This window comes from Gymnoscopelus braueri, assembly GCF_963280865.1.
Source record: "Gymnoscopelus braueri genome assembly, chromosome: 7".
Taxonomy (NCBI): Eukaryota; Metazoa; Chordata; class Actinopteri; order Myctophiformes; family Myctophidae; genus Gymnoscopelus; species Gymnoscopelus braueri.
In genome coordinates, this window is record NC_137608.1 from 40,046,622 (window position 1) to 40,060,962 (window position 14,341).

The 14,341-nt window shown below is 40.6% G+C and overlaps 1 protein-coding gene across 1 annotated transcript in view; it reads left to right on the forward strand.

Annotated features, from left to right (window-relative positions):
* Positions 1 to 14,341, forward strand: part of LOC308089586 (transmembrane protein 132C) — a gene marked incomplete at its 5' end in the record, with an annotated part of 217,603 nt that overhangs the window by 121,704 nt on the left and 81,558 nt on the right. Inside the window, one exon of the mRNA XM_080434397.1 lies at positions 4,914 to 5,057. Within this exon, the coding sequence (XP_080290523.1) occupies positions 4,914 to 5,057 (144 nt within the window). The remainder of the gene's footprint in view (positions 1 to 4,913; positions 5,058 to 14,341) is intronic.

A 14,341-nucleotide genomic window follows, 5' to 3' on the forward strand; every position in this document is an offset into this window, starting at 1 on the left:
GTGTGAATGGGTGAATGTAACACACATTGTATAAGGCGCTTTGGAAAAAGGCCCTATAGAAATGCAGACGATTTACCATTTACATATGCACAATCACACTCGCGAGGTCACACACACACACACACACACACACACACACACACACACACACACACACACACACACACACACACACACACACACACACACACACACACACACACACACACACACACACCACACACACACACAAAGACTCCCACACACCCACATGACCCTTGACAGTATAGTACTGCTCTGGCAACCTATACTACTCTGGATGAACCATACCATCTGTTCAATATTCTCTTTTCCATGATAATAAGGCTTCTGAACAAAGTGATTTGTATTCATTTATATGCCCTATTGGTTGACTGAAGAGTGCCATGGAAGGCAATGTCCTCAGCATTTTGAAGAGGCAATAACAAAGAACAACATCAAAGCAGTGTGACAACACATTCATGGGATCCCGTTTTTTACATTTATTATAATAAGCTTTTCATAGATTTGACCTAACTGCCCCCACATCGGCCCACCCTGCACCTCACCTTGTTCAATCTGTGTGTGTTGCTAGCTATTTGTAGCTGATGTCCCCTTTATGTTGGAAGGGTGTGACAGGACTTTTGATATTAGCCCTATCGACCAAATCACACAAGCCTTTTCACACATACCGAGAAATAAAAATTCTGCCACTCCATTCAGTTTTTTGAAACATTTATTTGTTGTTATTGTTCAGTATTTGCAGTTATAGAGGCTATGCGCGTGACATCATCGTACCCGGAAGTTGTGCGGGAACGCCTACTGAGTGGCAAAAAAACTACTTTCTGGCCTTGGCAGCCCATACATCCAAACGGAAAAGTCCTATCTGATTGTATTAACCCATTAAGACCTGAGGCGATTCTTAAAAAAAAATCAAAATCCTAACAGTTTTTTGAAAAAAATATTTAAAATTTCTTTTCGCGATTTTTCAAAAATAGCAGATCTGCAAGCTCGTAGCGTGGCACTCGGTGCCGCGCTATGAGCTTGTAGATCTGCTATTTTTGAATAGCCAAAGACATCTAAAGTGACACAGAAGCGTTCCAGGTATCAATGGGTTAAACGACGTTAAACTCACCAACTTCGCAGGTTTACGGAAAGCTTGAATTTTCCTCTTTCTATCTGCAAAGTTTTTGTTTTATGAAAATCCACCGACATGTTATGAGCTACTTTTCTGTTGGAAGCGCTCGTTTTCAATAACGCAATGTCTTGCTGCCTCCTGCATTATGTGTAATTTCGAAACAGGTGGTACGCAGCAGTGGCGGACGCAGGATCTCTTTATGAGTAAGGCCTGGCAAGTACGTGGTAGGCCCGCCCCCGCACTGAGGGGGGGGGGGGGGGGGGGGGGGGGGGCGGGGCGGGTCGCCACAGATAGACAGCGGGAGAGAGTTGAATAACCTCTTCAAATAACCAGAAATGAATATATTATATTATATTAATTGTAGGCAACATACATATTTATGGTTTAGCTTAGACATAGCAGTTGGTAGATGATTGGTAATTGATTAACCAACAACTTTTTCAAAGATGGATTTTTATTTTGTACTTTCTTATACCACAAGCAGTCAGATATAATGTACATGAGATAAAATCGGGGAAAAAACACTTGATACTCGAAAACAAAGCTGGCAATAGGCAACAAAAAAATGGCTATACAAGGCGGAGTCGTCTGGGCTTTGAGTTGAAGAGCCTGATTATGTGATCATAATCTGATTTGCCTATTAGGTCTCTTTCAAATGTCAAAAGGGTCAAATTGTTTAGACGTTCAGTTAACATAGACGCTCTCAAGCGGGACTGGACTCTATTTGTCGCAGAGAACAGTCTCTCAACAGTGCAGGATGTTAGCGGGAGAGTTATGATGGCCCTCAACAGACGGTTAACATTTGGAAAAGAGCACTCAGGACAGTTGTCAAGTACTTCCATTATTGTGGGGAGTTTCAATTTCTCCTCGTCCATTCTCCGTGTGATGTTCTCAATGAACCAAGCATGTTCAAGTGTCTTTGATAGCGATCCCATACAGCTTGCATGGTCCCATCAAAAGTTATTTCATGCCGAAAGAAGGACATCCAGGCAGGAGAGACTCCGAGGCACGGAGGCAGTCATAATTCCATATGTGTCCTCTTTAAAACGGCAGTTTAACTCCGTTATCTGCCTGTCTAGGACACAGTTCCACAGTGCCCTCAAATCATCATCGCACTTGATAGCAGCAGCAGCAGCCCTTGCCTCTGTGTGCCCCTCCAGTGGGGGTGGTGGTGGTGGTGGTGTTGGCTCTGAGCCAAGAGCTGCTGCTGCCGTGTCTGCTGCTGGTGTTGGAGGTGGCGGTACAGGTTTAGGCGTCGTTGCGTCGAAAATGAGTTTGCTTTGGACAAACTTTTTTTTTCTCGCCGGTGCCATTGCTCTCTCTCTGGCAGTCTCTGCTGTCTCAAGAATCAAAAATTAATCAAGAGAATGAGGCCGAGACATTGTGTGTGTGGCGTTTATATTGTGTGCTTATTTCATGACGTAGAAAACCGGTTATGTGAATAAGGGACACAGGCAGACACATTTCACACTCGAGTGTGAAAGGGACTCTGAGAATACACATTGGCTCAAAAGACTCAACATCCTCCAGACACGCAGGACGTAGAGAGAGAATGGATGCGTACTACGTTGTTTGTCAGCCTTGAGTATAGGGGGCGATATTCATAGTAAATACACAAAAAGCTGTCTGGCGGAGGGAAGGCACAGTGTATTGGAGGTAAGGCACGTGCCTTACTTGGCCTACCGTGCGTCCGCGCCTGGTACGCAGGACCGTTGAGTGATTTCCAACGAGCGCTTCCAAACTCCAACACTCCACGCTGCTCAATGTTTTGCCACTCAGTCTAGTTGCCTTCCACAATTTGAAAATTGTGGAAGGCAACAGTCTGGTAACGCGAGACTATAGTCTAACTAACCGGTCAACTCCCACTACACAGCCAATTACTTCCTGTCTACATTTTCCATCTCTCTGTAGTACATTGAGGAGATACTTTACATCATTTGCAGGTCCTTTTTTTTTCTCTGGTGAACATTTTCATCCTTTTGTAATATTCTGAGTCAAGGACACTGACACTGTAATTTGTGCTGCAGTCAAAAGAACCCTTTCATAATGGCCCTTCTCAGATTATAAAGAGATGAATCTATCACTGAGGGTGGTTGAGGAGAAAGAGAGTGGTATGATTGAGGTTTATGGTCATGTCTAAAACCTTACTAAATTTTTTTTTTCAAGAATTAAAAAAATTGCAAGTCTACAGTAAATAAAATGAAGTTCAGTTTACAGTGTATTTGTGTATTTACTTGTTTGCTTGTTCATTGTATCATTATATTTAAATATTTTCATATATTGAAGTTTAATATATGCTTAATTTAAACCCCTATTTTCTCCCCAATTAAGTCGTTATGCCAATTAATTCCTCCTCCCCACACACATGTTGTGTGTTGTCACTGTTGTATCCTACTGACTCAGCCTTCGTCCTACTCCTCCCCAAACTCCCCGCCTCAGCCCGTAGGAGGTAAAAATAGAAGATAAAATAACATCAATTAAATAAATAGTAACAAAGAAAGGGAAAAACAGTCAAATAAAAAATTAAATAAAAATGTATACACAATGAAAAGGCCTTGACATAAAAGTAGGTTTTCAGAAGTGATTTAAAAAATGACACTGATGCCAACATATCATGGAACATCTCATGCATTTTAATTTATGTTTTTAAATATTTTCTTTTTGGGGTTGGGATAAAAAAAGCAACTCAGTGTTTATGCAGGTAAACAAATATTTCTGTTTACTGCATCACCATTTCATACTTTTTTTATTTTATTTTATTTTTTTACTCTGGAGGAAAAGCTTGTTTAAATGCCTAAATAACAGGAAATCAGGCTTGGCCACACCCCTTTATGGTAAGCACTGCAGGATGGCAAGCAGCTTCCTGCTCAAAGGCCCGCCCCCTTAGGAGAGCTCCTATTCTACTGCTGACAGATTTTCATTGCAAATTGCAAAGCTGTCTTGAGAGATTACCATTTCATTGACATGCATGCACAGCAACAAACTGAGGTCTGAAATTGAGCGTCTGTCAGTTAACCAAATTGTGCAATAAACTGGCAGGTGTTTGAACCTAATTATTTTATTATTTTATTGATCAGTATAATGCACATGGATAAAAACAGCTGATGTTCCCCCCAAAAAAAAGAAAGCACAGTGTGATCAAAAAACAGCTGTGACTGTCTTCTGAAGAGAAAGCAAAGACGTTACTGTGCCATCTGGACGGCACGTCTCTAGTAAAGAGGGTACAAAGCCCTGCCTCATTGTCTTATCTGTCCCCAGCTGTCAGCCTGCCTTGATGATCAGCTGGACGTATCGACTTGCTGAATTAAACGTTTTTTCTTTTGTTTGTTGTTTTTTTTGGGTAGCAGCAGCACGTGTGTACAGTAAATGGCACAGTGCTGCATTGCGAAAAGCAGATAGTTAGCTAAAAGTTAGATTTTAACCATCTCTCCCTCTCTCTCTTTTCTTTGGCTATTCAAAAATAGCAGATATACACGGTCATAGCGTGGCACCGAGTGCCGCGCTATGAGCTTGTAGATCTGATCTTTTTAAAAATCTTGAACATTTTTAACTGTCAAATATCTCAAAATTTTTCTGAAAAACTATTGTTACTATATCAGTGGTGCTCAAACTTTTTCTTGTCACGGACCCCCAAAATTATGTTTTTGGCCGCCGATCCCCATCAAAATATGTGGCACAGACTAGTGCTGCATTGCGAAAAGCAGATGGTTAGCTAAAAGTTCGATTTTAACCATCTCTCTCTCTCTCTCTCTCTCTCTCTCCCCCCCCTCCCCCACAGGGTGAAGTTGAAAGAGGGGGTGACATTTCTCGGGGCTCGGCCCAGCAACCCCACCCAGTGGATGGTAAGCCAGGATGTGAGGAGCGAGGGCCACAGAGTGGTCACCCTCCACTGCCGCAGAAAGGAGGCCAGCTTCGATCAGAGGTCAGCAAAACCATCTATTCTAATCCATTCGATTATCTCTCTACACTGTTATTTGAGCACCTGCTATCAGACACTATCAGTGTCTATGTAGTGTGTGTGTGTGGCTGGAAATTCTCTCTCTCTCTCTCTCTCTCTCTCTCTCTCTCTCTTATATATATATTTAGCATTATGCATTTTCTCTGCCGGCAACTCCTTAAAGTAATTTTGACCATTTTCTGTCTGAAGTCCCATCTTTAAACTAATCTGGCAGATACTGTTGTAGGGCATTGATTTCCAGGATGTGAAGTAAAAGGTTTTCGTATTAATTGAGGGCCTTTCTGTGTTTTAATGTTTTTTCCCCCTCCTTGGATCACAAAGTAGTCTGAATAAATCGAACTTTCCGGTGACCATGTGTAATTTTACGGATTAAAGACGGATTTGGGGGTCAGAGAGCTCTGCTTATTTTGGTCCTCAGCTATCATTCCACTTAATAGACTGGAATAGAAAAGAATATTCAAGTGAGAGACTATTAAGCTAAAGTAATTAGAATCTGTTGGTCCAGTGATTTTTCTAAAGTCATGCTGATGGATCATGTAAAGCTAACGGTGATTGCCACTACATCAAGGGGATTTAAAAAACACGTCCAGAGCGGTTGCTTTGGCTGTCACTGCTGAGATGGAACTTAACCCATTCAGTCCGGGAACGCATCTCTGTCATTTTAGATTTCTTTGGCTATTCAAAAATAGCAGATCTACAAGCTCATAGCGCGGCACCGAGTGCCGCGCTATGAGCTTGTAGATCTGCTATTTCTTTTAAATCGTGAAAATGTGTGCAAATCTTTGAATATATATTTCTTAAAGCGAACATTTGTAACTGTCAAATGTCTCAACAAAGGAATGTCTTAATTTTTCTGAAAAAACTATTGTTGCTATATCAGTGGTGCTCAAACTTTTTCTGGTCAAGCACCCCCAAAATTATATGTTTTTGGCTGCCGATCCCCATCAAGACATGTTGTTCCAGGGACCCCCCACAAGCAAAGATTTGAGTTAAAAAATGTCACTTTAAAAATATATTCAAAGATTTGAATACATGTTCATGATTTTTCAAAAAGAGCAGATCTACAAGCTTGTGAGCTTATAGATCTGCTATTTTTGAATAGCCAAAGTATAAAAAATAATGGTTAAACCTGTAGCTAAAATCTAAAATGACACAGATGCGTTCCTGGATTGAATGGATTAAGGATGTACAGTAACAGCACATTGTGTCACCACAGCCCACATGTACAGTACAGTACTTTCATCTGACTCATTCATAACTGGATCACTACATAAGCTACAACTACGCAATTCACTGTCAGTGTCAACACTTGTATTCAGGCTTTGGTTCTGACCCTCCATTCACTCTTTGAGTCTAAAAATGTTTCCTCTTTCATATAGTATATAGACCATAATAACAACAACCAATTGGTCTATAATCATAGGTGTTCAGGGTTGCGATTTTCTAAAGAATTGCATAACCGCAGTTCCTGTGACTAATGGTCATTATGTTTTGTTGTATGCCATACAACTGCATGGGGGCCACTTGGTACACAGCAGGCACTCCTCGGAGACATGCAGTAGTCAGGAGCACAATCTGACTGTCAGTCATTTCTATGAAGTATGATTTTTTAGCCGTGACATTGTGGCTGTTATTCTTTTCACCTTGTGAGTATGTGTGTGTGGTGTTTACTTTATACTGTATGTCAGCAGGAAGATTTATTCTCACAACCGTGCAAGATGCAGTACCGGCGTGTAGATCACAATGAAGGCCGAGTTTGAAGAAGGGTGTGGTCCGAGCAAGTGCACCATAAGTAGGCGGTAAACTGATATTTCTGAAAAAACTATTGTTGCTACTGTATATCAGTGGTGCTCAAACTTTTTCTTGTCAAGGACCCCCAAAATGTGTTTTTTGGCTGCCGATCCCTATCAAATAGGATAGAAAATGGATAGCCAAAGTATGAAAATAATGGTTTTATAAATGAAGGCAGAGTTTGAAGAAGGGTGTGGTCCGAGAAAGTGCACCATAAGTAGGCGGTAAACAGATCCACTGGCTAGCCGATACCATTCATTTCCATCAGTATTGCTACAACATACTAATAACATGCTTCCAGATGTACTTAGTAACCGTAATACTGATTAAAAAGGGGTATTTAACTATTTGACAGTATACCTCATCAGACCCCATGATGGGTCTCATTGTTGAATCTGCACCAAGCATGATGGTTCAGCAATCTGCAAGCTGCAAGTTAATGTAAAATTATGAAAGATATGTTAAGTATTAATTAACATTATTACTTACCTGTGGCTGCTACAAGTGATAATGAAAATGTTTACAGACAATTAATCTCAGTGTTATTTTATTAAGGGGCAAAGCACTTCAGTGCCTTGGTCCCTTCTTATTTCTCTACACTTTCTTCTCCTCCTTCTCCTTCTCCCGCCGTTTTTCGCCAGTTCTGGCTTAACCGTGCAGTGCAGCTATCGCCATGAAACTTCAACACACGTACTGTATGCGTCTCCTCATGACGAACAACTTTCACGTTCTGACTTTTGAGCTTTGACCTTTAGATCTCCCACCATTTTGAATTATTTGAAAAACAGTTAAAACTCATCCTGGGATTTTTGATCAATGTGCATGAAACTTTTCATGAACTTTGGACCTATACCGACAAAAATCTTGGTGAAATGTTTTTAAGAGAAATAATTAAGCTTTTATGAGCCAATGAATATTGCAGTTTTTGGCCGAAAATTCTTCTTCTGCTCCTAACACATAAATGCAGACTCATATTTTTATGAAACTTTGCAGTAATGTAGCCTACTGTAGAAGGTTATTCCAACCAATCTTACTCCAATTGGCCAAAGGGGGGCGCTATAGCAATTGTTTGAAAATGCAAACTTTAAACAGGCATAAGTCATGCCTCGTTTGGCCGGCAGCCATGAAACATGAGGAGGGGGGGGGGGGGCTTGTTCAAACTCTCGCACTGGACAAAGTGGGGGGAGGGGTGGTTCAAACTCTCGCACTGGACAAAGAGGCTTTGAAGGTAATCAAAGTTTCTAGGACAGCAGCCTCATACAAGATGGTCCATGGTGGGGGTGGGTGGAGATGGGTGGAGGTGGGTGAAGCACATTGTTACCGTTTTCACCCCGGGGCTGTTTGCATGCCTGTAGGTTAGGGTCAGCTATTTAAAAATGTTCATTTGTTAATAGTCTTGTTGCTCTCAAGTTCAGTCTTGTCTATGTCTATGTTTCTATGGCTTATTGTCATATTACTTTTTAATTTTTTCTCTCTGCATTCCTTAGCCCCTGTATCGCTGCTTGCAGCTATATTATTTAGTTTGTAATTTTTCATTATTAAACTACTTAACTGATTATGCAGTTGATAACCAACTAATGTGACATACTTTAGTATTAGTTAATTCTCAGTTACAACTTGGTTTTTAGATTTTAGATTTGTGAACCACACAATGTAAACGTTACCTCTAACACTTAGAGAGGTATATATGTTACAGGGAAATTGGAGAACCAGGGAAATGGAGAAGGAGCACTCGTTTTCACCGCCCCCCAAGCAATTCTGTAGAAACAACACTAGAGGGAGCCACGAGCCAGGCTTCCCAACTAAAGTGCTCACACATATATGGCCGCGACCACACACACACACGCACGCGCACGCGTGCACACGCTCACGCTTTCAATTTAGAAACAACACTAGAGGGAGCCACGAGCCAGGCTTCCCAACTAAAGTGCACGCATATATGGCCGCGACCACACACACACACGCACACACACGCACACACGCACGCGCTCATGCTTTCAATTTGGTTTATTGAAAGCAGGACTGTTAAGATACTTTTATTGTGTTCTGGCTTTTGTTTTAGTTTCTCCCTGACACACACACACACACACAGTGATCCATGAAAAGAACTATTCTGTCCCTATCGGTTCACAACTCGGACGGTGCTGATTCGACTAGCAGAGCATCGGCAGGTCAGCGCGGGCACTCGCGTGCCTCCTCGGCCTCAAGCTCTGCTGAGTCGGCGCGCCTCCGTCATGGACAATAACTATTATCACGTGTGCGTGTGAACGGTTCTCCAATCTCCCTGTGACATATACATCAGTGTCTCAGTTAAAACTGAAGCTATGCTTTGGGGTTTCAATTTAGCTTCAAGACCTATAATAATATTAAAGTACTCGTCAACAAGGGAGCGTGAGGGGACTGCCCAAATGTGACTCATCATTGTGTTTAATTCTTGACCTTTTTAAAACACTGCGTCTCCAGGGATACGTTGTTCTGTGTATATAATCCTATCGGCACTGCGGAGCTGACAACACAAACAACATAAAAGGGATCGTTCAACAGACAGAGCAGCATGAGCGGCAACGCTTGGCAGCTGACTACTCCTTCCCTCTGGAGCCATTCCTCCCCCTGATGTGAGCATTATTGTCCCCGTTCTGTCTCATAACTTTGCCCTCTCTCTCACATGTACAGTAGCCTATCCGAGGGCTGCAATATCAGTTTTTTACTGACCTAAGTGCAGACGTCAGTACCAGACAGTGTTGTAAAGTAGCTAAGTACATTTACTCAAGTAGGCCTACTGTACTTAAGTACAATTTTGAGGTAATTTTACTTTACAGGAGTACTTTCAATTTTCAGTACTTTTACCTCTACTCAACTACATCTCAGAAGCAAATTATTTTTACTCCACTACAATTATTTGAAAACTTTAGAGTTACTTTGTAGATTTTTATTATTATTACAAAACATACATTAACTACTTCAGCCCTTTAAGCCGATCTACAAGCTCACAATGCGTCGCGATGTGTGTGCAACCTATCTGCCAGTCTTATCATCTAATATTGTGGCAGATCTATTTAATTTGGCCACCGGCTCTGTTTTCAGATGAGGAGCCAAAGCAAAAAATAATAATGTAATTTTTTTATTCAGGCAGACTGTGTCTGTATGCTGTCAGTCTTGGCGCTTCAGCTAAGGGTCATTATGTTTTTTTGCGACGATGCGACGCATTGTGAGCTTGAGCTCTTTTCAAAAGATTTTTATACATTTGAAAACTTGAAATGGGACACTCTCCATAATGAGTACTTTTACTTTTGATAGTCTTAAGTACATGATGATGCCAATACTTTTGTACTTTTGCTCAAGTACTAATTCCGGACTTTTACTTGTAACAGAGTATTTCTACATTGCAGTATTGATACTTTTACTTAAGTAAAACATGTGAATACTTTTTCCACCACTGGTACCAGAGGCCAAAGCATTATGCTTGGTCTTGCTCAAACACATAGGGATTAGAGACCACATACTGTATGTGTTCTAATCCTTGCGTGTTTGGGCTGCTGTACTATAGATCAGTGTTGTTGTGGCACTTACTTTCAAATATAACATTGCCTTCACATTTAACATGTGCGTTGCTGACGCCCCAAGTAAGCACAGCATAACATGTGAAATAAATGAATGAATGAATAAATAATCATTTTCATCATCATTTTATTGGTATTAAAATGATATTTTAGCAGCCTAAACAACAGCTGCGGCATGCTCTCTATGCTCTCTCTATCGGTGCAGGGTATTCCGTATATTTTGAAAAAGCTAATAAAAGTATAAAAAATGTATGGTAGACACATTACACAGTAGTGTATTAGTAATTAGTGTACATAAAAAATACCATAGAAACTTCTAAAAACTATAAATACAGAGCAGAGTTCCTGAAAGTAATGCATTACTTGACATAGTAACTGTAATCATATTAACCAATATGTAAAAGAAACGCATTAACTCATTCACTGCCAGAATAATTCAGAATTTTCTTACCTTTTCAACTAGTCACAGAATATTTATCTCCAGTGTATGATCGATCCCCTGATCGTTGCTAATCACGGGGGGTTTCACTGTGCATCCGTGAAAAGAAGGACAAAAAATGTCATCCCGACCCCCGTTCACTTGTTATAGGTCGTTGAAAATAGCATGTATCGCCAAAAATACATAGTAAAACACAGGAGGCGAGATACAGGCGATTTCCCAAATACGTTAACCAGGAAGTGAATGGAGCAGTACATCTTTGGGATCACGTGATCTCCTGGTTCTGCGTGCATCTGGGGATGAAATGGTCACTTGTGTGTTAGCGAAGAGCGCCATCTAGTGGAAACACCCAAAAATAAAGTAGTCAAAATCGTCCGTGGCAGTGTGGGCCTTTTGAAAAAAAAACATAAAAGTCGTCCTTGGCAGTGAATGAGTTAAATTGCTTTGTTAATCATGACAGTAATAGTATGTAATGCGTTACTTACTGCACTGTATGTAATGCATGGCCTAACTCTTAAAGTCACACCTCACAGAGAAAGACAGGAGAAAGGCCCCTGCAGTCCACCTTATTTCCTCTTTCCCCTCTGTCTGTTATATTGGCAGGACAAACTTGATTATCCATGTTATTACCTACTGTACCGTGTGCTGACACCCATGACACACATTGTTATATTACAGATGTTGTTGAAATACATTTTATTATGGCCCATATGTTCTAAAATAGCCCATGTAAGGTAAGTGAAATGCCCCCTGTCACTCACCTTTAAAAAAATGAACACCCTCGGCACAGTACAGCTGAGGTCAATGCTTATTCGATGAAAAGGATTTATTGAACCTGTGCTAATGGCTTAATTATCAATGATTTTGCCATGAGCCTTGTTTAACCCATTGATACCTGGAACGCATCTGTGTCACTTTAGATTTATTTGGCTATTCAAAAATAGCAGATCTACAAGCTCATAGTGCGGCACCGAGTGCCGCGCTACGAGCTTGTAGATCTGCTATTTTTGAAAAAAATCGAAAATATTTTTTTTAGATTTTTTTTCAAAAAACTGTTAGGATTTAGAAGACATTTCTAGAATCTTCTCAGGTCTTAATGGGTTAATGAGAGAATGGCCCTAAACCTGCTGGTGCATTGTAGCCTTCTCTGGGCTCCACACTACAATATACAACAGGGGTGAGCAACTTTGATGATGGAGAGGGCCACTATATTTCCACACTCACTCCAGAGGGCCACATTGCATACTATACTGTACAGAAACCTCATATATCCGTATTTTTTTTTTCTTTTCGTAAATTAATACCATTCTTCGCCATTCTATGTCACACAAAAATAGCAAAAATAGACGATCTACAAGCTCAAAACACATCACACTGCGACGTGTTTTGAACTTGTAGATCTGCTATCTTTGCCATTTTTTTGGAATCCCGATTTTTTATTTTTTATTTTTTAATTGGAATCCTGAAATGTTTTTATTTAATTTCAAATGCATTTAGTTATACTTATGTTAACTTCATGAAGTTAAATACAAATACATTGGACATAAAAAGACAATATACTTGTAATACTAGTCATTAAGCTACTAATATAGACTGAAGTAATTAAAGCGGGTCATGTTTGCGTGTTTGGAATTGTAACAGCTGAAATCGATAATATATCAGTATTCTGATATTAACCTGCGGGCCGCATTAAGTGAAGGTGGGGGCCGCATGTGGCCCCCGGGCCGCCAGTTGCCCATGTATGATCTACAATTACAAACTACATTTATTCTCAATTTTGCAAAGTGTGATATAAGGATGACTCTAGATATTGTTTAATACGCTTGAAACCAGGAAACTTTAATCTCTCATCGACTCAATCGCTGACATTACTAAAATCTATCAACACTACCTCACTAAATGTCTCAATGTGGAAAATCGTGCCCTTCCTTTGACAAATTGAGCTTTTATAGTGATTTCTCTGACACACCGTGACAGCATGTCAAAGAAATCAGTCTAAGCCCCCTCCAGAAATGTGGAACTGTTAACGAAGCATAACGTTACACCTTGGTATCGGCTGGAGTGCACTCTGGTAGATTGAAAAGTTCACTCGGCTGCCATTTTAAAAAGGGAGCCCATTTAAAACAACGGTGGGCCTGCTTCCCTCAGCATGTCATAACCCAGCCTTGAGTGGAGGTCTTAGTAAAAGTGGCATGTCTGGGTCTTGGTAGTTCATTAAGACTGTCTGCCGTCAGATGGATGTCCCCGGTGTGGCACCACTTCATTAATCCTCTCACCACACCGGGCCCTGCAGAGAGGGGACAGCCAATGGCTCAATTAGGACCAGTGGTGGAAAGTAACTAAGTACATTTCTGAGTACTTGAGTACAATGTTCAGGTAGATCTTTTTTCCCCCTTTACTTTACTGGAGTATTTAACATTTTCAATACTAGTGATTCTACTCCACTACATCTGAGAGACAAATAATGTACTTTCAAGTTACTTTGCAGATATAGATTATTATTACAAAACATGCATTAACCAATTAAGCCCTATGTTATTTTTGTCTATTCGAAAATAGCCAACCTGCAAGCTCACAACCCGCCGCGATGTGACGCGTTGTGAGCTTGTAGATTTGTTTTCGAAAGATTTTTACTTTGGTACTATATTTTGTTACATTCATACTTTTACTCACAGAGGACTTTTACTTATATACTTTGTTGTATTGCCACTTTTACTTGTGTAGAAAATACTTTCTCCACCACTGATTAGAACCCCTCTCTAAACCAGTAATCAGTGCTGAGCCACTTTATCTCTCTCGCTCGTCTCGTCACATGCACTCAGGGGCGTCACGGCCGTTCACTGTGTGTACGACGCGACACCCTCACTCTCACAGATCCGTGATTTCATACCCCCCACTTTTTGCAAAAATATTAAATAAAAAAAGAATTAATTTAAATCTTTTTGATAATAAATCTGTAAAATCAGGCAAAAATAAGAATTAAATAATATAACCCTAACCTAACCCTAACCCTAACCCTAACCCTAAAATCGAAATAAAGTAACAAAAAAACTGGGAAAAAAAATAACAAAATCCACAAAAAAAACTTTCGGGCGCAAGCATACTGTAAGTCCACCCCCCCCACCTTCTGAGAGCCTGTGACGGGCCTACTTGTTCACAGTCAAACCCTGAGTGTTAATTTCACCCCAAGAGTGTACAAATGGAAACAAACAGACCCGTGAGAGCATGTTTGGTTACACTGTACTCTACACTTACTGTGTTACACTGTAGTGTACACACACTCACACACAAATAAATGTACAGCCAGTTTGACATCTACTCAGACATGCATTTTTATAAATACATGCACGCACGCACACACACACACACACACACAGGTGGACTTTGACAATATGAGAGTACACAGTTGGCGGGCGGGGGTGGGGAGCATATGACATTATTTTTATTTCCGACTTTTC